The sequence below is a fragment of the Emydura macquarii genome, unplaced genomic scaffold (assembly GCF_026122565.2).
Source record: "Emydura macquarii macquarii isolate MOO-44397 ecotype Brisbane River unplaced genomic scaffold, CSIRO-AGI_Emac_v2 contig_1043, whole genome shotgun sequence".
NCBI classification, from domain to species: Eukaryota; Metazoa; Chordata; order Testudines; family Chelidae; genus Emydura; species Emydura macquarii.
In genome coordinates this window covers 3,496,075-3,521,252 of record NW_027131180.1, presented here as the reverse complement: position 1 = coordinate 3,521,252, position 25,178 = coordinate 3,496,075, and the positions used below count along the sequence as shown (strand labels likewise).

Here is a 25,178-nt window from a genome sequence, read left to right as displayed (position 1 = left end):
TGAGAGGTACAAAACAGTCCTGTAGATCTAAGGACGTGATTACTGAGACTAAGGTTACTATTCTAAATCTGAATTAGGAAATTAATGCATTGAGTCTTTGGCACTGGGTCCAGAATCCCATGCTGTCTTCCTTTTTCTTGGGAACTAGGAAAAACTGGGAATAAAATCCTCTCTCGTTGTAATGAAAAGGAACTTCTCTTAACGCTCGAAGAGACAGAAGAGACTCCACTTATTGATGTAAAAAGAAAGGGATCCCTGAAAAGGGAGAGGAAGGTGGGTCAGGGAAGAGAAAGTCTAAAACTGGATAGTCTATATGATTTCTAGAACGCACTGGACCACGGTAATATTATTACAAACCTCTCCTAATTAAGCAAACAGGGTAGAGACAGGAAATGGATCCTTCATGACCGGTTTAGAACAGATTCAAACTGAACTAACTGGCTGCCCTGAGCAAGGGATTGGGCACGTTGATGCAACAGTTGAAGGATCTCAGGGTCTTCTTTTATGAAAGCACTGTTTTTTAGTTGTTCAGCGGGTCTTTGATAAAGGTGATAATTGACTGATGAAAGAACCTGCCTGGAAAAAGTCTGCTGATTAGACTGTTCCCTTCTGAGCTGTGGATTGTATATTCCCAGTGATTTATAGCAGAGCTTGAGAATATTCCTCTACTGGTGGAGCAGACCTAGCAGAAGTCCCTTCAATTTCTCTGGGGACATCTCTTACAGACACCATATATGCACTCTGTGCTGAGCCTCTAGCACAGCTTGGCACTGATATGGGATGATGACTTGAGAAGCAGAAACTGCTGCAACATGTATCAAAGCAGCATGGTCCCAGGAATTGGTAGTAGAGCCACTGTTCACCAAGGAACTCTTGAAAGAAGACTACTCAGATTCGGATGGATCCTGTTTACCCAGATCATCGGCAGATCTCAGATTAATCCAAGAGAAAAAAAGTTTTAAGCAGGTTTCTCTTGCTTTCTGAGTTTGTTATTAAAGTGAACAATAGAACATATGTTCATGGTATGTCCCTCATTAAACATAAAAATAAACATTTTAAGTGGCTATAATTAAGTGGTATAGCTGTCTCGGATAAGGGGCAATACTAAAAAGTGGGAAATTTTTATTCAGCCAGAAAGACCCGGCCCCAGATAACAGAAAATATGTTTAAAAGCATTACCTGAATCAAAACTATACTATGGCTATACTAAAAGTTAAAAGTTAACTATGCAAATATGTAAGAGTAAAGCACACTGCTTGCAAGTCTGTGTCTCAGACATGGGCAATAAGAAGAAACTGAAAGACAGTTGGCCCCACTGTGCCATTTTATGTTCTCAGGAAGGAGGCTTGAGGACACTTAAGGTACAGGTCTGGGCCAACGGACACTGTTGGCCAAAAGATTCCGATCTCCAGAGTGTGGGAAACGTGGGCACCAAGAGTGGAGCACATCGAAAAGCACCTGAAGAACTCACATAGAAGGGTGAAACTGGTAGATATGTACCCTTGGATTTGTGTAAGTTAAATAAATTATTGTAGAAAGTTGAAATGTGTTTTCTGTGTTTATTTTTCATGATAAATATAAGTTATTGTTTTGACTGATGGCAGTATCTTAGTTCTGTGTCATGTCAACCTTACACCACTCCTCAGAACAGGGCTCTGTATATCATGGGTGTGTATCTTAATGCTCAGCAATCCCTTTGATCACACTGACACTGCTGAGAGTCACAGCTACTTTCTTTTCTTTGATCACACTCAGTTGTTCAGGAATGGAGTGAGAAGCACGCATCATGATTACATTATCTGAATGCTGCTGCTTATTAGAGTCTTTCATTTTCCCTCTAATTAATTAATTACTTCATTTTCCTTGGCAATACTTCTAACGTTAAGTGTGAGTAAGCATGAAGATTTTAACTCCTCTTAAACCAGAACCCCTACTCTGAGGACAAAACTTCCAGAAGGAGATCGTGCAGAGTGCAGGCTGAAAGAAACTAATGATTAAAGGTTTAGAAAATATACCTATGAGGAAAAATTGGGTTTAGTTTAAAGAAAAGAAGACTGAGGGGGGACATAATAACAGTTTTCAAGTATATAAGAGGTTGGTGCAAAGAGGAAGAAAAATTGTTCTCATTAACCTCTGAGGATAGGACAAGAAGCAATTGTCTTAAATTTCAGCAAAGGAGGTATACATTGGACATTAGGAAAAACTTCCTGTCAGGGCAGGTAGGCACTGGAACAAATTGCCTAGGGAGGCTGTGGAATCTCCGTCACTGGAAATCTTAAAGAACAGGTGTGATACATGCATGTCTAGGGTAGACACCTGAAAATGCCAAGGTCAGGGAAGGCTGCAAAAGGAGAGCCGATTCTCCCAACACTGGTGGGTGACACTGAAGTCAGACTTCCCAACCAGCCACAAACAATGCTTCTGATTCCCCACACTGGTTATCAAGAAGCCAAAATAAATATACACAGCACCCGTTACTGCATTTAAGTTTCTGTCTCCCAATCGACCACTAGGTCTAGTAAAGAGATCAGTTATTTAAAACTCTATGCTCTTTACCAAAAAAGTTTCTCCTGACCCCAAAGGGTCAGCCACAGTACCAGATCAATATAAAGTTTGGAACTTACCCAAAATATCACGCTACCAGTCAATCCTTTAGTAAATAAAACTAAAGGGTTATTATAAAAGAAAGAAAAACTATAAGAGAAATGTTAAAGGATCAAAGCAATCACATACATACAAATAATTGGAAAGTCCATATATATCAGGTTTCTAGTAGAATTGTGGAGTTTGCAGGCTTGTATAGTCCCTCTGGTATACATCCAGTACCTGGATGGATCTTAGTCCTTTGTTTCACAGCTTAAGTTTAAGTTCAGCTGTAGATGAGATGATCCAGAGGTAGGCTGAAGACTGGTGACTGAAGACAAAATGGATGTGGTGCAGCTGCCTTTTATGTCCTTTGGCCTTTGCCATGCTGCTTGTGGAAATTTACAGGAATAAGATGGAGTCCAGGGTCATATGAGTGACTGGTGACTCATCAGGTATATCCCTGGCTTCTCCCCCTGGGCCCATTGTACCTGTGAATTTCCTTAATGGGCCATTAAGCAGGCTAGTGCTGCACATCCTGTCTGAGGTGTCACCCAGAAACCAGTACAAATTGAAATATAGATACAAACATATCCATAACTTCCATTACACATATAACACATGAAAATAAACATTATCATCTTACTTAGCGCATTACAGCCTTTCTAACAGTACCTTGCATGGCATATCTCGTATGAATTATTATGATTTTGACATATTGATGTTAAGTAATATAATAAATGTCCGTCCCCCCGATCCAGCCAGCGTCACAACAGGTTAGACAATCACCTATCAGGAATGGTCTAGTTCAGCATTTCTCAATTAAATTTCCCCGCAGAACCCTTTAGGCTCCGCGGGGAAATTACACTCATACTCAATGCCCTCCGCTGAAAAAACTGGGATATCTTCCCTTTTTCGGCGGCGCGGAGACCAGCTGGTCTCGGCGGCGTGATGTCACTTTCTCACAGAACTCTAACAGGAACACCAATTGAGAAACACTGGTCTAGTTATTACTTAGTGCTGCCTTGAGTGTAGGGGACTGGACTAGAAGACCTTTTGAGTTCCCATCCAGCCCTACACTTTATGATTCTAAATGCACAATATACATTCTCTGAAACCTACTTAGGGGAAGGCTCAAACTCACTGTACATGGGTACTTCTCAGGTTCACTGGCCACAGCATGTCACCTTGAGTCACACAATTACTCTGTCAGGCTGCCTGCAAACAATGGCTTGCAATGGAGCCCTAGTCCTGCTGCAAATACACAAATAACTTTATCTGGTTTGTAAGCTTCACCTGAGCCACACTGCAGATCCAACTTTTATCCTGAGTAACTTTCTAAATATTCTTCCCAAAGGGGCAGTTGATGCCAGGCATGCTAACTAAGATCAAACCTAAGCAGGTGATATCAGTTTGGGGAGGATCAGAGTGATAAACTAAACCTCAGAAATGAAATTATAAGAACTGTGAAAATCTGATGTCACTTTTTTGTTTTGGTGGACTGTATTTTGGGTGCCCCTTGTTCAACTGACCTCAAATTTTGACTACTAACCCTGCCCCAGGCCTTCTCAAGGCACAGCAACTTTCAACAAATAAGCATGTGTATTTTAGAACACTAAGAAAAATAAGTAAGCTAGTCTCAACTAGAGGTGGGTGCCTTTTTTGGCAAATAGTACATTTCCCTAAAAATGCATTCTGGAGGGCACTGAAACTATGAGAATTTGGGTCAAATTCAGCAAATAGTTTTGGCTAGAAAAAAAATGAAAATTTCCAAAAAGGTTGTTTCATATCAACATTTTGTTTCAAAATACAATTTCGAATGGACATTCAAAATAATATTTCACTTGATGAGAACCAAAAAATTTTCAGTTTATTGTTTCGTCAAGAAAAAATGAACACATTCAAGTTTCAGTTTGAAATTGTTTTTTTCCTTCTGATTTTTCACTTCAGCCACTGAATAAAAAAACCCAATTATTCATCAACTCTAGTCTATCCTTAAACTATAGTGGTGCTACTGTCTCACTATAACAGAACTATTCAAGTGAGTTAGGATTATATAGCCAGACCCAAGTGACCAATACTTGATAGATTTAACTGCTGTAATACAGAAATATAGGAGCTTAAATTTCAAGACTCATATTGATATGGGATCAATAATTACTATGGTTTGGAACTGAAACACAAAATCAAAGGAACATCAAAAATCCATTTTAGTTATATTTCCAGCTTTGGCAATATATGCCATATCTCCACCTGCTGACAAAAAGTTGCAACACAATGGAGACAACAGCTATCTTGAAAACACATTGGATTAAACTGCACTTCTTATAAAGCAGCCATTGTTAATCTATAAAAACAAATTGTTTCACCAATTACTATATATACACTGGAAAATTTTAATTTATGAAGAATTTGCAACTGCAATGACTTCATAAAAAATAAAAAGAAAAGATGAATCTAAGGGATTAGAATCCTTTGGTGATATCATAATCATGAAAACTCTTATAATGCATTCTCATGTTGTCAGAACCCGGTACAGCAGCTCTGTAATTTACAGTTACCTATAACTGATATACTAAATATCACATGGTTTTGCCAAACATTCAAAAACTGCTTTAAAAATAGCTCAATAAAAATAAACAGGGTAATTTTGAGATAGTTGCTTATTTCAAAAAGCAAAATTGGGATAATGATAACTCACTTTAATATTAATTTTCAAATAATTATTAAAGCAGCAAGGTGAATCATTACAGACACATCAACTGATATAACAAAGAGTGAAATAAAATATCACATTGCAACTGGAACTTTATTCAAGCAATCAGTACTATGCAATTAGTATATATATACTTATAACTCAACTACTTAAATATTAAAACATTTTGTAATTTTGCTGTATTAGAGTTTAGAACAAAGTTGTTCTATAATGTTTAGCATATCCTTTATCTCTCTTTTAATATAACTGAAATTATATACTGTTGCTTACACAAATTATGTATTTACAGCAAATAGCAAAGTAACATTTTCACGTATGAGGGTGGATAGATTCCGTAGTTTTAAAAAGGTGCTTTGTGTTTCACTAGTTTCTTATGTGTTGTTTTTTCTTCTTTCATAAGGATCCTCTAATACCCCCTCCTAGCACTAGGGATTCCCGTCATCTATTTTCTTTATTTTTCTTCCCTCTTTGAAAGTACTATGGTCACACTCCTTTAGAGGCAATCAGTGTTGCTCCATGAATTAATATGGGGGAAAATAAGATCAACAGAGAACAGCATGAAGAGTCCTTGTGAACCCAAGAACTAGGGACCAAGATTCAATGCCCAGCATCAGTTCTCATATGGTATCCCAATACTCTTCCACTAGATTACCATCCTGGTATAGTTGGTTAATATAGCTTCAAATGAGAATATATCAACTGAAAATTCAGATAGACATATTCCATACAGAGAAGACACTATTACCCAATATTTGTATGTGAATATGCTCATATGTGTATGAAATGCATATATGCATGTGTACATATTCATTCATGTGTGTATGGAACATATGAGTTTATACTCATACACATATGCATAGTCCATGGGAGCAACACTAAGTGACAAGGTGTACAGTTATATCAAAACATCCTTATATGTGTGGTACCCAAAGACAAAAGCCAAGAGTTTCTAAATATCTGAATATTATTCCTGGATTATAACCTCACTTTCTTGAGGTGTTTATTTCTTTATTCAAGTAAGGCTCTAGAGTAATCATACAAGAACAGAGAACTATATATATTTTTGATTTCCTTTAGAAAGAATGTCAAGTAGAAAGGAATACCAAAATTATATGTATTCTTAAATACTTTTTGGAAAATAATTTAACCCCATATCAAGCATAAGGAAAGGTTATAAGGAGCAGTCACAGACTTTAATTGGTCCTTGTAATACAAGACAATGTTATAATTCCATTTTTTGTAGTTATATTAACATTCCACTAGTTTCAGATTTTTGGATTTTGAGACCACTAGAAAGTATAGTCTAGTAGATAAAGTATCAGACTAGGACACAAGAAACATGGGTTCTAGTTCCAGTTCTGCCACTGGCCTGCTGGAAGTCCCTGAGCAAGACTTTATTCTACCTGTGTCTCAGTTTCCTGATCTGTAAAAAGGAGATAATGATACTCACCTTCCTTGGAAAGAGCACTGAGATCTACAGATGAAAAGTGCTATAAGAGCTAGGTGGTGTTAATATTATAATCATTTTTGATAGTTTTATGGCCTCATTATAAGCAATTGAGTATGTATCATTCCTTAAGAGATTTTTAAATTTTAATTAAATGGAGATAAATCTTCTTCCTTTCATCTAAACACCTTAAGTAGTTAGGTATATATAATTGTAAATTGGGGTTTGGAACATAATACAAATGTTAAATTTATCGTCTCCTTACCTTTTACTACCTCAGCCACATTACAGGTAGGATCAATACTCCCAATATGCTTGGGATGAGCAGGATTAGTGTCTCCACCAAAAAGAAGAGCTAAGAGGAAAAAAAGTTGGCAGTTAACTGAATGACTATTACATTTAAAACAACATAGAAAAATTAAATCAGACAGTGTGCTGACAAGATTCAGTGTCACACTGCAACCAGATACTCCTCCATAATGTCAGTCTCTGATCAAGACTATTGCTGTCTCTCTAGAAAAAACACTGTGTTTAGTAACTGTAGCTTGCAATATCTGATACGATATGAGAAATGAATGCATTGGAGTCCATTTATGTCTATCCAGGAAAAAAGAGAAAAAGTCTCATCATTCTCAGGATAGACTAGAGTCAGTACAGATACAACTGAATTGTAAAATGCTAATGTTCATACATTTATCTCAGTGCACAGCTATGACAATAATGGGGATGTTACAATAAAAAGGTGTGAGTAGATGAGAACTGTCAGTTAGATGAGGTATAAAAGGTTTCTAATACTTAGCAGCCAACAGAACTCTGTAGGGGTCAAGGCCAAATTACACAGAGCCTCTGTTTCCAAAACTTGTCCTAGGAATCTCTCTTTCAACACTTGAGAAGGCAGCCATTTGCCCTTAACAAATCAAGGCTGGATCACTAGAGTTTGTCTACACAAAGAAATTGCACCAATGTAATTAAAGATATGTTAAACTGGTTTAGTTAAACTGCTGCAACTTTTTACAAACTAAAATGATATAAACCAGGTTTAAATTGGTATGAGTGTCCAGACTCAAAGTTGCACCAGCTAACTAAACCAGTGTAACATCACAATATTAAACTGGAGCAATTTATGTGATTAGACTAGGCTACAAACTCCGATAGGATGAAGCCTTTATTTATTATTAACATTTATTTTCTAAGGGCTTTTTTATTTATCTAGATTTTTCTTCTTTGTTTCTGTGTCTGGTCAGACTTACTGCTTAGTGAATATACTATTCTCATCTTTTTAGCCTTGTTATACTATTGCATTTAACACCTCTTTCACTGGTAATGTTATAAATAAAAGTTACTGGATACATACTTATTAGTAAAATATCCTGGAACTTAAACATTTTTCCTACCATATGAAGCGTGCCCATGTTTTTAAGATATCATAAACAGCAAAATATTGGACAACAAATGAAACCCTAAATTCCATGATACAACAATACACTTCAAGAGATCAAAAGATTGACCTTTTGCAACAGATATTGGTTTCTGGGAGCTACATCAGTAATTTCTTTCACACTATAAGATGAATACCAAAAATGGACGCTTATAACAGTACAAACCTGAAAATATAATGTGAGGGAAGTGTGCAAATCAGAACTACTCATGTTGATTCATAAAAGCAGAACAAAAATTGGTATCTAAGTGAGAAATATAGTTTCCTTAGAAGATAAGAAAAAAGAGGTTGGTGAATTAATAGCAGGAGATAGCATAATTTGCTGGAAACTATTTAGCTCTTAAAATACGCAGTTAAACACTATTCACAAACACAATAAAACGGAAAAGGTCGAAGACTTTTGTGTTTGATGATGAAATGTGTCAAATCTACAGAGCAGTCTAGTAGGCAGAGAAGATGCAGTTACTTTAGTAGTACCTAAAAATATCTTATACATCACCTTGCACACTGCATCTTTTAACAAGGTGAAAAAATTTTTTACAGTCACAATGACAAAATATATCATGCGAGCTTCACTGCAGCCGATCACTTTGGAATACAAGGCTGTTATACTGCTTAGATATTCAGATTAAATTCTAGACACCTCAAAAAAGACAGCACTACTTAAATAACCAATTGCCCCAATATATCATCTACCATCTTCACCACAGAATATTAAAATTAATTGTTGATTCGAAGAATTTGAGGAATGCCAAATCAATGCAGTCTTTTCAGGTTTATGAGCAACAACTAACTATTCCTCCAAGTTGAAAAACAAAGCAATTACTTACTGTGCTGGTTAATAAGCATGCGGAAAGAGATGCGGTTGGTGTAGAATCTATCTAGAAAATACTGGATGTTACTGCTAACAAACGGATCAAAGCCATACTTTTCCTTGTACTCAATCACCCCTTGCGCCATGGTAGGAACCACATCGTTGTGTCTGTTCCTTACTTTAATTAAAACTTCTAAAAAGCTGAAAGAAACATAAAATTAGAAACAGAATGTTAGAGTAATGAGAATCTCTACATCTCACATCGCTGTTTTCAAATATTCATTCACACACAAGACAATTTCTTATTGCTTATCCCCCACAGTCTACAAAAGTTTATCAAAGAAACAAAAATCAAACTACATTACTACCTACCATATGTCAAACTAAAGGGAAATATATTAAGGTGCAACTGTATGTTCATCAAACAAGTGTAAACATTCAACACCTCTTGACAAATTTTTCTGGGGCATAACAAGTTATTTGAAATTGTGTTTTCTCCAGAACTTTCTTCTCTGTCAATCCAGAACAACAGATCTCACTTATTTTGCTTGGTTCACAAATTCTGTAAGAGGCAGTCAATTGGTGGGGAGTTGCCTCAGAAGAGACCACTTAGCTGTCTGTCAGAATTACCAGAAAGATGTCCCCACAGTGTTTTTAGAGTAGAGTAGAAGGAATTTATGAGGATGGTTATGTTTTAAGTAATTATCAGTATCTGCATGTGCACAGACACAACTCTGTTGTTTCTTTTTATGACTCTAGATGGCAGAACACATACAATGGCACTTTCTCCTTTTTCTGCAGTATCTTCCGCTTTGGAGATCAAGAAGTTTTAACAGTCTACTTAAAGTTATTCTTTTTAATGGTACTGATGCAAGGCAACAGTAGGCATCTATTCTGAAATAGATGAAAATTGTTACTTTCTTGTCAAAGCAGACCAGAACCTTTGATCTTTGAAGAGTTACCATTGCTTTTTAGATACAATTTTTTGAGGTACAAAGTACTGAAAAGAATAATTAACGTTTTAAAAAAGGATTACTTGAATATCTTTTTTTAATCTCAAAACATGAAAAGTTAGCAATCTTCACCTCTGCCACTTTTCTCATTGATATTACTGACGATCAATAACACATTGACAATAATGCTTTTTTCCCTCCACTTCAGAATCAAATAAAAACAAATGATACATACTTTTCAAAGGAAGGCAAAGATGGTGACACTTTTGTTAAGTTGTAGCTGTGTCTGCAAAACTAAGGAGTCTTTTTAACTCTGAAGCAAATTCTCAGTGGGTTTATAATGAGCACAGAAGAACTGCTTTTGACAAATTGAGTGAATAATTGATTAAATTAGAACCTAAGCACCACCTCTGGAAGGAAATTATAATACATTAGACTGTCTGAAGATATAGAGAATGGAAGACTGATTAGTCACTAGAATTTACTTCTTCTAAAAGTCAATGTATAACATCTGAGATTGAAGTTGCTAGTACACAAAAAGGTCTTTCATTAATTATTTGCAAAAAAAGGAATTGTCACCACATCCTTGGATTTTTTATGGGGTATTCAGAAGTTTTCAACATTCCTGTGATAAGCCTAATGACTCAATTAGAGTGGAGAGTGATGCCTCTAGTCTGTTCCCCTTTACTTTATCTCACACTATTCCTCACAGTTAAAAAAGAAAAAAGCTGTTTTATCAATTTTTTAGAACCTGTATCTATTTCCCACTTATGTTTTTCTGGCCTATAGCACTGTCGAGAAGTAAAACGTACTGTGACGGTCTGTATCCCGAAGTTCATCCCTTTTACAAGACTATGATAAATTTTGTACCAAGTATGCCTTGTAAAGTATCATTTGAAAACTCATACTTTGCACATCATCATCCTGGTAAAATGTGTGTGGCAACATTGTATGTAAAGTTATAAGATTCTACTGCATGATATTACTGAGACATATTCCTAGTCTACAAAAACAGCCACAAACCAGTTCCTCATAAACAAAAAGCAAACCAATGCCTCAGCCATGTGTCAACAAGTTCAAATGGACTGGTCAAGAGGCCATTCTTTGGCAGGAAAAAGCATGAGAGCAAGAAATGTATATCTTGACAAAGAAACAGCTGGAGGTTCCAGTCTCCACACACTTTTTGTCTCGTGGGCCTCAGATGGAGATGATTTGCAAAGAAAAAAAGAACTATGATAAAGGGGAACAGACACCCCAAAAGATTTCTCCCTCTCTCTCTGTCCACAGTATCAACAACACCTGAAGGACAATGAAAGTAACACTGAACTGAGAAAGGGGTCCTGGCTGAAAGAAATCCAGCCACTAAGACTGCTGAAGCATGTGGTGAGAAAGATCTTTGCTTTGAATTAATTTAGCTTGTTAAACTAGGTATTAACAGTGTTTTACCTTTTATTTTCTTGTAACCAATTCTGACTTTTATGCCTCATTACTTGTAATCACTTAAAATCTTTTTTGCTGTCGTTAATAAACTTGTTTTATTGTTTTATCTAAACCAGTGTGTTTGGATTGAAGTGTTTGGGAAACTCCATTTGAGTTAACAGGATTTGTGCACATCATTTTCTATTACTGAAATGACAGAGTTTATATGAGCTTGTATTGTCCAGAAGGAGAGAGAGCTGGGCAGTACCAGGACCCACATTTCTGGGGGAAAGTCTGGGACTGGGAGTTTACTACAGTGTAATTCATGGGTGGCTGACTATAGCGTTCATACACTATAGCTGGGAATAATTTACATGCTGGAGGCTGTGTGCCAGCAGACCAGGAGAGGTTGCTCTCACAGCAAACAGTGTAAAAGCCATGCTCGGCTGAAGAAATGAGGGGACACAACTGTTCAACAGTCCAGATTGTACCCTGGTAATGTCACATGTGCCTCTCCTAATGAGAAATAATATATCCATTTTCCCTAAAGGTGCTTTCCCCCCCTTCACCCTACATTGCTGATTGTGAAGGAATGTTCCCCTTTTAAAATAACATTCACCATCTCCTGTCTAATCAGCAATTCTTAAGTGCCTCCACAAATGGCTCATCTAGTCTTTCAAAATGATATCTTACTTTGCAAAATAAGCAGTAATAGGGAAGTCTTAACAGACATTGCCTAATCCCAAATCTAAAGTCTTTTACAATAAAAAAGGACTGTTATTACATACTTGCCCACCTTGCTGATTGGACAAGCATCCTCTCTCCAAAACTACTTTAGTGCTTAAGGCTTCAGAGATTCTTTTAAATAGATTAGGTCTTTCTGATTATGTGTGATCTGTAACCACTGAAATCTGAGAGTTAAATGCCAAGAAAAGAGAGGTTTCAGTCTTCTGCTTCCTAGCTGTGAATGGCAAAATCATTTTTTGGTTGCAAGAAAGTCGGTAACATAAAATCCTGTTTTCTTTCTGCAAACATAGAGATATGGTGCTACCAGGAAACAAATGTGAATTTCTTTATGTTTCATATCAGAAAGCGTGCCTGCCTAAAAACCAGTTTTCTCCAATAGTATAGAGGACAACCTATATTATAAAGGAATCCTTAATTATTTCAAGGATGCAACTGCTTGTCCTACTATCTTCAAAGAGGCTTTACTTCATTCTTGAAGATACTCTTTCCTATGAACTAAGCTAGATCTAATTTTTTTTTTAAAGTGAACAACCTGAGTACATTTATGTATATTTCTGAGTCTCAGTTTTCCTTAATCTTGCTATGCCCCATGTCTGTCAAGCTTACCCCTGATCTTTTCACTTTATACTGTAGAAGAGCACCAATTATTTCAAACCAATCCCACAAGACACCAGAATGAAGAAATTCATTAATATTCTGAGTTATTCACTAGTAACTAAGTTTTCAAAATACTGAATAATACCTCTCCAAACCACAGTGAATAAAACATTGAGTTGCACAGACCAGGAATTCTTAGAAATCTGGTTGAACCTAGTTAACTTCATGAACCTTAGCAGATGTTCATGAAGGCAGCATCAATAAGAGGAGTTCTTTATCCCTTCAATTTTTAACTGTCTATCCAGAAACAGTAGCCAAATGAAGACAACCTGAGATGATGTAACATAAGATTTATACTAGATTTTAGTAGACCATACATTGGGAGAACTCTATGGACAAATAAACTTGTGTTTTTCATGAAATATCTTGCTCTGATCTCCCACTCATTCAGATTACCTAGCAGTAACCCCTTTGGAACAAGCTTTGAAGAGCACCATAATTTGTAAACAGACTGAAGGAGCAGTTTTACCAAAATATGTATCAGATCTAACTTCTGATCTGGCTTTTGTATCATCACAAGAGTGTCACCACAGCTTCAGCAGAGTAAGCATGGAGCCCTTCTCTAAGGGCAATTTCTGAACAAATCACAATACAAGTGGCTATCCGTTTCCTCATAAACTCAAAAAAAGAGTCATGCAAAAACTCTTTCATCTCTCAACATAAAACTAGAAGGCATTTTAGACTCATTTTAAATGGAATTCATATATAAGCTTAGTGAGAAATTTGGGATGATCACTTTAAAACGAAGAATGAAACATGAAGGCACATCTTATTTACCTTTCCAGAACAGAATATAGCTATTAGAAATGTCACTTTAAAGTGCAGTTCTGGTCAGCAAAGAAAAAACCAAAACATGACATCTTACTCAACTGATCTGCTCCACGTCTAATCTGTTTACCTGAAAAACTTAAAGAATTTACTCCTTTAAAACTGTTAGCACTGCACCAATATAACTGAGGGAGCATTAGCAAAGTTTTACTCCTTCTCATGCATAAACAAAACTGTCTACCAAGTTTCAAATGAAGGGCCACTTTTTGTGGTATAATCACAAAGGAATCATATGATTATGCAGATGTAATGGAGAACTTCTGGAACTTGCTTCCTTCCCAGCTCTGTAACAGTCTTAGTCTTAATCCATTAGCCTTCGGAGTGCCCACCTTTTCTCCCTTAACCATGAAGCTAGGAATGTTGGAAAGGGCTGAGTAGCAGTGGCATGGGACTCTGTTGATAAGTTTTTGTTATATTTATGTTGTTGTCGGAGTATTTGATATGATCTGGAGAAACTGATGGGTCTGTTTATTTGTTAGTATATTTTTGAAAGAGTGTCAAGGGCACCTAGAGTATTGGATGGACTCTCTAACTGAAGTGTAGTAAATAACTAAAATAAAAACATAGAATCTACAAAATCTTCAATGGTAACGATCTATGAGAAAGAACGCAGTTAGCTTAGGTACAGTGTATTGTACTGGCAGTAAGAAAATCAGAATAAGTTTGATCTTCAGTGGAAATTGTGTTTGCTTTCTTCTGGTCTGAATTTGGCCCAGGAAACCTTTTACCTCAAAGTCATTAGTCTGAACTCAGCTCAGATAGATAGCAATGAAGAGTTAAATCTTGTCCTCATTGAAATCAATGGCAAAACTCCCACTGACTTCAACAGTGACAGGACTTCACCTCAAACAATTTTTATTATATGGTAAGTATTCTATTCCAAGTTATAAATCTTGTTAGAAATATTAATACATGAATATTGTACATTAAAATACTATAATAGAGTGCCTGAACTCAAGGAAAACAAAGAGAACTTAAGTAGGGGTTTTTTAGTGTTAAAAGTGTTTGGTACATAAGTATACCTTTATTTATGTATACTTTTTCTTTTACATATCTTTAATTTAACACATTTTATAGTATTGCAAGTTAGGAACTAGCAATATACAACGTAGGTTGTTCAAACAAACTTAGATTTTCTGTTTGAGTCTTAAGTACCTGAATTCTATTTTACAAATCCGATTACGTCTATGCTGTTACAATAAACAGAAATTCTGTCTTGTAACAGATCGTTTTCCTATTGTGGTTTTACTTTTAAAATAAATCATTACTTACTCATCCAGAATATGAGGATCCTCAGGGCTTTTATTTTCATATTCTAAAAGCTCAAGGAAACTTTGCATATACCTGAAATATAAAGAAATGTGACATTAAGAACTGGCGGTAAAATGTTCAAAGACACTGTGACGGGGTGTGGAAGCCCCACACCTGTCCGCCTGGGGTTAATCCCATTCTGTGGGCTGCGGAGGCCATGTCCCCTCAGCTCTACTGGGCATGCTCCACCTGCAGCCCCAGTACAACAGGGAGCAGCCCAGCTCAATTGAGATGGACTGCTGAGGAGGGAGGATGCACTCTGTAGATTCCTGCTCGGTAGACGCCAGAGACCCAGACCACATAGGTAGGAAGCACCACAACCCAGGCAGCTGCCTCACCACCCGAAGGAGGTCCCGAGGGAGCAGCTGCTGGGAGTGGCTACCACTGATGACCCCAAAGAAAGCCACAGACATTGTCATGGGGGAAAAGGGTAGGAAGCAGCCCAAGGGATTTTAATTGTGCCATAGGGGGAGAACTGGGGAACCAGTCAGTGTGTTTCGGGGAGATCTCTGCTGACTTGGCAGCAAACACCCGTGCCGAAACCAGGGCCACGGACTGGGGCTTGGAGGAGCTGGTAGAGCCTGAGCCTCCCTATCCAGGTGCCACTCATCCCTAGGTGGCGCCCCACTCCCCCAGCATACCATTAGGCCACACCGTCCACACCAAAAAGGCCGCTCTATTGAATCCGGCCTCTAGGCCCTGTTGCCCTGTGAGCCAGGGCCACCCTATTGACTCTGGATACTAGGCCACACAGCCTAGGCTACAAAGGCTGACATATTGGCTCGGGCGACTAGGCTAAACTGCCCTGAAAAACAGGGTGGGAAGTTATGCCCAAGCACAGAGTCAAAATGCCTGGCTCCCAACCCCCCGAGACAATCCCCATGACAGACACCTAAGTGATACAAAAGCCCACACAGAGAGATTATACCTGGTCAAGGCACTCTTACTGAAGGAATATCAGGGTTTACAGAAACTATCCTTGAGCCACTCACCACACAAAGGGTCAGTTTCCTTCAGGATACAACCAACATCCTCTAGAAACTCTGCAACACTAACAACCTCCCTCAGAACACCATCCTTGCCACTGCAGATGTCACCTCCCTATACACCAACATCCCTCACAATGATGGCATTGCCATCTGCCTCACATATCTACAAGGCAATGGACAACACTCAGATATCCACCTGAAACACACTGTCAAACTTATCCATTTCATCCTCACTCAACAATTCTACATTCAACACACACTTTGTCCAAACCATAGGAACAACCATGGATTCTAGTATGGTTCCTCAATATATGCCAAACTCTTTATAGGATACTTTGAGGAAGAATTTCTGGACAAATGCACCATGAAACCCATGATATACCTGAGATACATTGATGATATTTTCATCCTCTGGACTGATAACCTAAACTCCCTCACTGATTTCCACCACAACTTCAACAACCACCATCCATCCAGTAAACGCTCTCGAAAGCACATTCACAGCAGCACCAACTTCCTGGACACCATAATCAGCTTCAAATGGAACCCTACTGACAAGTGTATACAACAACCTTCAGAGATCAAGTAACTACCCCCAAAACACCAAGAAACCTGTTACCTACAGCCAGACACTCAGATACACAGAATATCTTCAGTGGAGAAAATCCAGGATACACACCTTAACACACTTAAAACTGCCTTCACCAAACAAGGTGACTCCACCAGAGAAGTAGATTGTGTCATGGAACAGGCCACCCAAATATGCCAAGAGAACTTCCTTAAATACAGAAAAAACCCCTCTGATCACACAGACCTACTTGTCACCTACCACCCCACACTGGAACCCATAGAAGGTACCATTAAACAATTACAACCAATACTTGATGGGGAACATCCTGAAGGAAATCTCTCCCGAATCTCCTCTTCTGACCTTCAAAGAGCCTCCCCTGCAACCGCACCAAGCTCATCATCAGAAGCAAGCTCCCCACAGACCAGATCCCAACAACTCAACATGGCATCAGACCTTGCCATAACAGATGCAAAACTTGCAGACATTTAACAATGATAAATTATCCCCCCTGCAAACAATTTTCAAGATCCATGGGTCATATACATGCCTATCACAAATGTGGTATACCTCATCCAGTGCACTCAATGCTCCAATAATTATGTGGGTGAAACCAGACAACCACTACGCTTTTGAATGAACTCACAGAGCAAAATGATAAAAGACAAACACCATATCACCTGCGGGCAAAACTTTTTCACAGAACAATCACTCCATATCTGACTTCTCAGTCCTCCTTCTCAAAAGAAATCTTCACAACACCTCAACAGATGAGCCTGGGAGCTTAAATTCATAACTTTTCAACACTATAACTCATGGTTTTAGTAAAGACACTGGATTTATGGCTAATTACAACAATCTGTAACCCACTAACTCTCCCTTTTTTGTCATATAACTGAACTGCACCCTGAATGGTATCTTACATGTGTTAACTATTTATGTTAAACAATCTGTTACAACTTGTATTCAGCTGCTGTGACACTCTGAGTAGGTTTCCCAGACCTAAAGAAGAGCTCTGCGAAGCTCAAAAGCTTGTCTCTTTCGTCAACAGAAGTTGGTCCAATAAAAGTTATTTCCTCACCCACCGTGTCTCTCTCATTGGAGCCTAAGTAACTTTTGAAAATTTTACCCTAGGACTACAATTTTGTCTGAAACAAAAACATATGCAGGGCACAAAAAGAGTTCCCTGCAAAGGCTGCTACGAAGAAAGTGGGACATTCCAAGAAAAACAGCAGCCAGAATTAGCGTGAATAAAAATCTATCCTTAAAAAAACAAGCCAGACTTTATTTAAATAAGATTATTTTTATTTAAATACAGATTCATTTTTTAAAAATAAACCTATTCAAAGTTAAATTTGAAATTGACAACGTATATTAAGACAAATTTATTATAATCCCTAAAAATCATTTACATTAAATACAAAAAATAATAATAGTAGTCCATGCTGGCTGCCAAGTTTTAAAGAAAGTCAAACCATTAAAATAGTTGAAGTCAATGGCTAAAGCACCTGGAATCAGTGTTTGTTGAAGAGCTAAATCAGCTTCTGAGAATAGTAGCCCCTTCCACAGATAAAGAGAGAATATTTCCTTCATTTTAGTTTATTCAAGTAGCTTAGTTCAATGACGAATCCATTCAAACTCAAGCAACCAACAGAGTTGAATAAACAGAGTTTGTTTTCCTCTTCCAATTTATGAATGAAATCTAGGTACGAAAGCATGAGGTCTACTTATTCTAAAATCTTGACAGACATAGGGACAAAAAACAATAACTTAATTCGCTAGCTATTGACAATATTTCCTTTGTTTAATAAATCAGTTTGAAATGCAAAACACCTTTTTCCCCTTATGTATCCAGCACATTTAAGGCAGTTTGACCAAAAAATTAAAAAGCTGTTTGTGTATTTTTATTTAACTTGAATTTCCAACCAAACAGATCTTGACACAAATCTCAAATAAAAAATGTTCTAGTAAATACGAAATGCATTATTCACCATTTTCCTACCATAAAAAATGTAAAAATTAAGAATCTGAATAAATGTAAGTTAGGCTATATAACAGCTTAAATAAATGTCTATAGACATAGTGTATCCTCCTGGGTGGCAAAAAGAAGCACCAATTATAGTGTAAAGGTTATATTTAGTTGCAAACCAACATGTTTTAACAGTTATAAACCAGTAAGAATCAACTTTTCTTTGAGAAAATAACTAAAAAATGCAAAACACGATTTAAATCAAAATTTCCTGCTTGCTGTTTAAATCATGATTAAAATTGGTGATTTACATCAATCCATCCCTGCCAGAAAATGTTACAGGAACTAAAACACGTATGGGTCAAATTTTGTGGTCCACAATCAAGTAAAGCTGCCATTAAGATCAAGCTTAAGCTAATGGGAATTATGCTCAGTTAATGACTGCAGAATTTGGCCCTGCATATTGAAGTTTTTTGTGGCTCTTCTTTTACATACAAAGCAGAACTTACAAGCATACAACTGAGAAAGAGAGGGAGGTGGTTCTTCAAGAGTTGCCTCTGTGCCTTGTAAGGTATGGCATCCCAGTGAATTTAGCAAGCAGTGCTCCCCCAGTTTTATATTGGATAAGGAGTTCTTAGCTAAATATGGATTGCAGTACTGCTCTCCCAAACTAAGCATCTGAGTGCGCTGCCAAGTCCAAAATGGGAATATAGAAGATGATGGCTCCAGTCCACCAGAAATGTATCTGACAGGAAGCACACGCAGACAAAAGTTCTTGGGCAAAGCAGTCTATTACTGGGTAACCCATCTATGAAATAGCATTCTGGCCACGACTGGTTTCAAGGACCGTTTGCGTTAATTCTGAGACCTTTTTCTGAGAAAGTCAGCCTCCTCTGCAAAAAGGAGAGAAAGACGGTGGATATGGTTTTGAAGGCATCACACCCAACGTTCCGTTGCCTTCAAGGCTGGGAACATGTTCCTCCTGGCTTGCTGATGTAGCACACAACCTTGGTGCTATCTATAAGCACCTACAAAATACTGCAGGGACAGTGAAGAAGCTTTGAGGGCACACCACAGCCATGAGCTCCAGTACAATAATGTGGAGTTTGGACCCCCAGGTATTCCACAGCCATAGATTTGAAGATTTTGGCAATATGCATCAGAGCCCAGATTGCAGGTACCAGTGGCAACTGTGAAAGGAAAAAGAGAGCTCTCCTACTAATGAAGCTTTTGGATCACTCAAATCTCCTCTGAAGACTGTTTCCACTGGTGTGCAGTAACGTATCAAAGTGCTGCAAAGGTCTCATATTCGGATGAGCAAAGAGTGTGATACAGGTCATGATGAGACCATCAGACCTAGCAGTCTTTGGAAAAATTGTGTGGTTGTTCCAAGATTTGCTAAGGAGTCTTGAATTTTGAAAAAAAATATCTTTTGGAAGAAAATATCTGGCCCAACTGGAGTACAGGACAGCTCCAATGGGACTCACCCAGACATAGAAAGCACTGGACATGGGCGCTTGTCTGAGGTACAATCAATGGACAAGAAGAGCACCTCTTGAAGCTCTTACACAGTCCCAGTGAGAGCTGACAGTTCCCTAAATTCCAACAAAATAGAAAGGAAAAGATATAAAACTGAACAAAATTTACTGGAAATGGAGATGCACAATTGTGATAACTTAAGTATTGTGCATTATCCAAGTCATATTCTCCCTGATAAGCTATAGCAGAAACTGCCTCTGCAAACAGAAAAATGGGCAGCAAATCAATTCATTTCTATAGCATAATCTGTTGATAAAAGTTATTTCATTCCCCACTGCACTTTCCTTTGATCATGAACATGGGAAGACAGATTTGAGTAGCTGAATGTGGGAACAAGAATGAATTTAAGAATGGACAAACAACATCTGGCAACATTTTAGCAAAACATTACATATAGTTACTGTTCTCAGAAATAGGAAGGAAAGTACTACCCAGTAGTGGTTTGTTGTACCACTATAAAATAGACAGATGCAATATAGGATTGAACTTTCAAAAATAATTAGTTGGTTGGCATAATTTACAAACAAAGTTAATTACAGTTCATAATTCTGGATGCATCACTGAAACCATTGATCACAGCCTGTACAATCTTAAAATTTGTCCTCCCTTTGACATAGAAGTGTTTGTATTTTCCAATACTTCACTGAAACCGTCTTAAAAAAAAGCTACTAAGGAACTTTAAACGTTTTCAGTGTTAGGTTTTTTTGTTTAGTTTTTTGTTCGTTTGTTAATAAAAGTAAATTCAGTATGGCACACTTTTAGGTGAAAGCACTGTAACAAGTGGCCACGCTATTTGCTCCTAAATTTTCTCTTTATTGTTTATTCTTTATATTTTCTTTACTGGTGGTAAGAGTATGCAGGAATAGCAAGGGCACTGACCTACCATTTTCTAATGTTTTTCCTTTAGAGACCATCTCTGTTGTACCCAAGCACTGAACAAATATATTATATCTTCATAGCAAGTCCTGTTAGTATAATCTCAGTATGTGAAGTGAAAGACTGCTTCACAGCCATCCCCAAAATGGTAGTGGCTTCTTTATTTTGTTCAAGGGATCAAGGGGTTTTTTCCCCCACAGAGGGGGAAAAGAATTCATTAAAATGAGCGTCTCTCACTATATAGAAGACAAGTACTTATCCTCAAAAATGTGTTACCTACTTTACTCAATTAAAATAGGCATTTTGAAAATTAGGACTTTCTGCACATTTTTATACTTTGTCACCTTCAAGACTCTTAACAGTGCTGGCTTCATCTGTTTGCTTTCCCTACCTCTCCATTCCACCAATGATGCTAGACTCTACTAGCCACTGTCCACTTCTCACACCTTCAAGTTTTCTCCATGCTGCACCATAGGCTTGGAATGCCCTCCCAAAATTTGTCTATAAAGATCCACTTCTCCCATAAAGCTAGGAAACTGCCCACCTACAATGGCTGTAATACGGGCCAATGAGGATTACTGATAATTATTTATTCACATATTTTTTTAAATTAAAATAATTTGGAACCATCAAAACGTACACATAACTAGTCTATGTAACTGTATAATCTTATTACCATTACTCCGATCCTCCTTTTTCCTTCCCTTCCAATTGTTTTAACACAGACCTATGCCTCATCTTTACTTAGATTGTGAACCATTTAGTACAGAGTTAGTGTCTCTTGTTTGGGCTACACCCAGGACAGTGGGGCACTATGGTAATACAAATAAATAATTTATATTTTAATTATTGCACTACTGATTAGCAAGTAAACAACTAAACAAAAAAAATGAATAATGAATCACAAGACATACTTTTCTCATTTATTTTGTCAAAAGCAGTTTAGTTTTACTTGTTTGATAAAACTTTGATAAAACAACATACTAATAAATACAATTTAATATCTTTTGTAAAAATAATAAGATTTTATAATTGCAACATCTGCTGACAAATCTTTGCTGAAGTGAGAAAAGACTGGTTTAGGAAGGGGAGTTGGCATTTTATAAAGTGCGCCATTTAGCTAAATGTAAGCTAGTAAAGTTCTTCTGTAAAAAGTTCAAAAATATGTCTTTGAATAATGCTGATAAACAGTTACTCCCCGTCTCATAAATGTTATTCTTTGAGATATGTTGTATACATCCATTACACTGCACATCTTGTGCACCAGTGCTGGAGTTTTCCCTAGCGATATCCATAAGGGCAGCCATGCCCACACCCTGACTTCCCTCATGCTCCAAGCCAAGGGTATATAGGGTGGAGCCACACTGCCCATCATTCAGTTCCTTCATACTGGAATCCAGGTGATAGACTGATGTGTTGGGGAAGGAGGAAGGGCTGTGTAATAGACATATACAACACATCTCGAACCAACAACCCTCATGAGAAGGTGAATTTTTTCTTCAAGTGACTGCATACATCCATTACTTTGCAGGTGACTCCCAAGCGGTTTTCAATGGAGGTGTGTCCAACAATCTCATCAGAAGAGGCACTGCAGGATCTCTTTCCCCACCTCTTCCGTTGCTGTGGCAGTAACTGCATAGGCTCTCGCAATTCTACATCTAGAGAGGGGCTAACTGATGCAAGAAAAAACATATGGAACGTTAATTTTTCTATATATCTGTTTAGGTCCAAAGGTCTAGAATGGATCTAAGACTCTCTCAGGCTCTGGGTATTAGGAAATACTGAGAGAAAAACCCCTGATCCGCTGTTGAGGAGGTAACTCCTCTATAGCTCCCAAAGAATGCACAGACTGCACTTCTTGCCTCAGTACTGTACTGGGAGATGAGTACCTGAAAAGGCACTGGTGTGGGGAGGGGGCAGGAAAGAGGGATACAAAGAAATTGCAGGCCTATTCCAATATCATGGTGTTTAGCACCCATTTGTCACAGGTGATAATCTGCCATGCACTTAGGAAATGGGATAACTGGCTCCCAAAGGGAGGAAAAGAGCCAGACAGATCCAAGCTTATAGGTATGCTGTTCCTGACTTGAGGTATAAAACAGGCTGTTTAGAGGCCTGTGGCTGCCTGGATAAAGTGACCAAAGAGGCAGATCATTCTTTGTGAGCTTTGACAGCATGGTCAGGCTGTCTGGAGGGGTAGAACTACTGCCTCAGCTGGAGCTGGAACTGAGAACGATATTTTGTCCTCTTTGTGGTCAGTGTGCATAGGTCTAAGAAATTTAAGGGTATGTCTCCACGGCAATGAGGGAAGCCAAAGCACAGGCATGGCCGCCCCTCTGGTACCATGTATGAGACATGCACACACCTACCGAGGAACAGACATATGCATTCACTTGAAAAAATGTTGCTTAAAAATACCAGATACTGCACAAAAATCTAACACTAATTTAGATTTTTTAGGTCTGAAGTTTGACAGTTAAAAAGAGATACAACCAAACATTAAATATTTAGCCTATTGCCTTACCACCTGAAAAGACTAAAGTTACTAAATTTCCATCAAGGTAAGTTGCAACTTACATATACAAAAATTGTGGTCAAATTCACTCGAGAAACTCCACAAAGTATGCAAAGGTATTTTTACATACATTTTATGGATTAATTCTTCTCAAACATAGACAGCATGAAGAGTTGGGCCTTATGGAGTATAGCAGAACTTGTTCAGAGCCTAATAAATGTAACCAAGGAAAAAGTTTATAGTCTTTATACAAGTAAAGTAGAGATAAATGGTATTGAGTAGATGCCAGAATTTGGTATTAACACTCATACAAATAAGATGTAACGATGAACACTGTATCTCAGGCCAACTGGACAAACTACTGCATTTTGAAGTTCCATGGGACCAATTGAATCCAAGCTGCCATTTTAAACCTTTAAAAACACAAGCTATGAGAGCAGAAAAGTTTAAATCAGCTTTCAATTTTTTGATAAGGTGGTACATGAAGAAAGAAGAAACATTTTAAGTGTTCAGAGACTTATTCTTTCTGATGAGAGAATCCATGATGGCTACAATTAAATTAGGTTGCTGTTGAGTTCTCTCTTCAAAAATGAAGCAGGCCCTGTAGCAGCTACTGATTTAGCACTCTAAACTCTTCCACTGAAATCACTCATGCACTTAATTTCCAGGTTCCTACTCAAAAAACCAATTTATGAGTCCCCATTCTTTCTCCGAAAATTGTTTTAGAGTATTTGTTTACATCAGGCAGCATAAAATAAGGCCTCATTTGTACAGGTATCAGAGTTGAATGAATGGGAATGAATGTTATAAAAATAAATTATTCAAATTAGAGAAGTGGATAATAAGATTCATTTTCACATGGACAACTTTTAAATACATTTACAATAGCGGAAATATACTGATATCTTAATCCACTCTGCATACTTACCAACTCTGAACTAGCCCAACTGAAGGCCTGTTGAGCAAGTTATCAGGCAGCAAATTGACTTCTCTCATGGTGTTAGCTAGTCGTACGGGAAGTTCTTTCCGTAGGAACATATATGATGTTTTCTCACATGCATTATCACGTCCTGTTAGAGGGAAAGAATACAGAATTCTATTGCAATAGACTATGGTTTAGAATTTGCAGCGCTAGAATAAAATGAATGTTGATCTTAGAAAACAAAGACCAATTAAGGTATCATTAAGTCTGGTCCCCTTTGATCCCTTCAAGACACCACATTTAAATTTACCTCTCTAGCTCCTTCCCCATGTCCATCTGTCAGTATCACTTATAAAGACCTCTTTTCTCCATTTTGTATCTTCAGGTTACACCTGTCTTAATAGGTCCTGCCTCCAATTCATTCTTCCAGACTCTACCCCATCACAGTTTCTGTCGCCTGCCCAAAACCTCTACCTCAGCCAGATTTACACCTGTTACTGACTCCAGCCCTGCAAGTTCATTCCTCAGTCTTCCTCCTAAGTATTTCCCAAATCATGTCTCAGGGCCCTATGCCTCCCAAATCTCCACACACCATGGACTTCTGAATTCCATCACTTTCTTCACCCCTTCTGGGGCATCAAGAAAGAAAAGGTGATCAATAATGTTGTTGGTGCAAGGGTAAGGTTGGGAAGTAAAAAAGGCAGCAGGAGCCTGTTCCTCGTTCCATTTGCAAGCTCTTCTTCATGGACTCCTGCGAAGATTAGATACGGTTGGGTTTGGAAATGCCAATAAGAGAAATAAAAGCAGCTGCAACTTGCCAAGCATTATCTGGCACTATAGTAACTTGTAGAAAATGCAGATGCTCATTTATTACCATAGAATAACTA

General features: G+C 37.8%; 1 protein-coding gene across 2 annotated transcripts in view; it reads right to left on the bottom strand.

Moving 5' to 3' along the window:
* The window catches only part of PDK3 (pyruvate dehydrogenase kinase 3), an 82,579-nt gene that overhangs the window by 23,485 nt on the left and 33,916 nt on the right, over positions 1-25,178 (bottom strand). For both annotated transcript variants that reach the window (XM_067545055.1, XM_067545054.1), the window contains exons 2-5: positions 24,298-24,439; positions 14,875-14,946; positions 9,015-9,199; positions 7,012-7,101 (exon numbers count right to left, since the gene is read on the bottom strand). In XM_067545055.1, coding sequence (XP_067401156.1) covers positions 7,012-7,101; positions 9,015-9,199; positions 14,875-14,946; positions 24,298-24,407 — 457 coding nt within the window. In that variant the 5' untranslated portion in view covers positions 24,408-24,439. The remainder of the gene's footprint in view (positions 1-7,011; positions 7,102-9,014; positions 9,200-14,874; positions 14,947-24,297; positions 24,440-25,178) is intronic.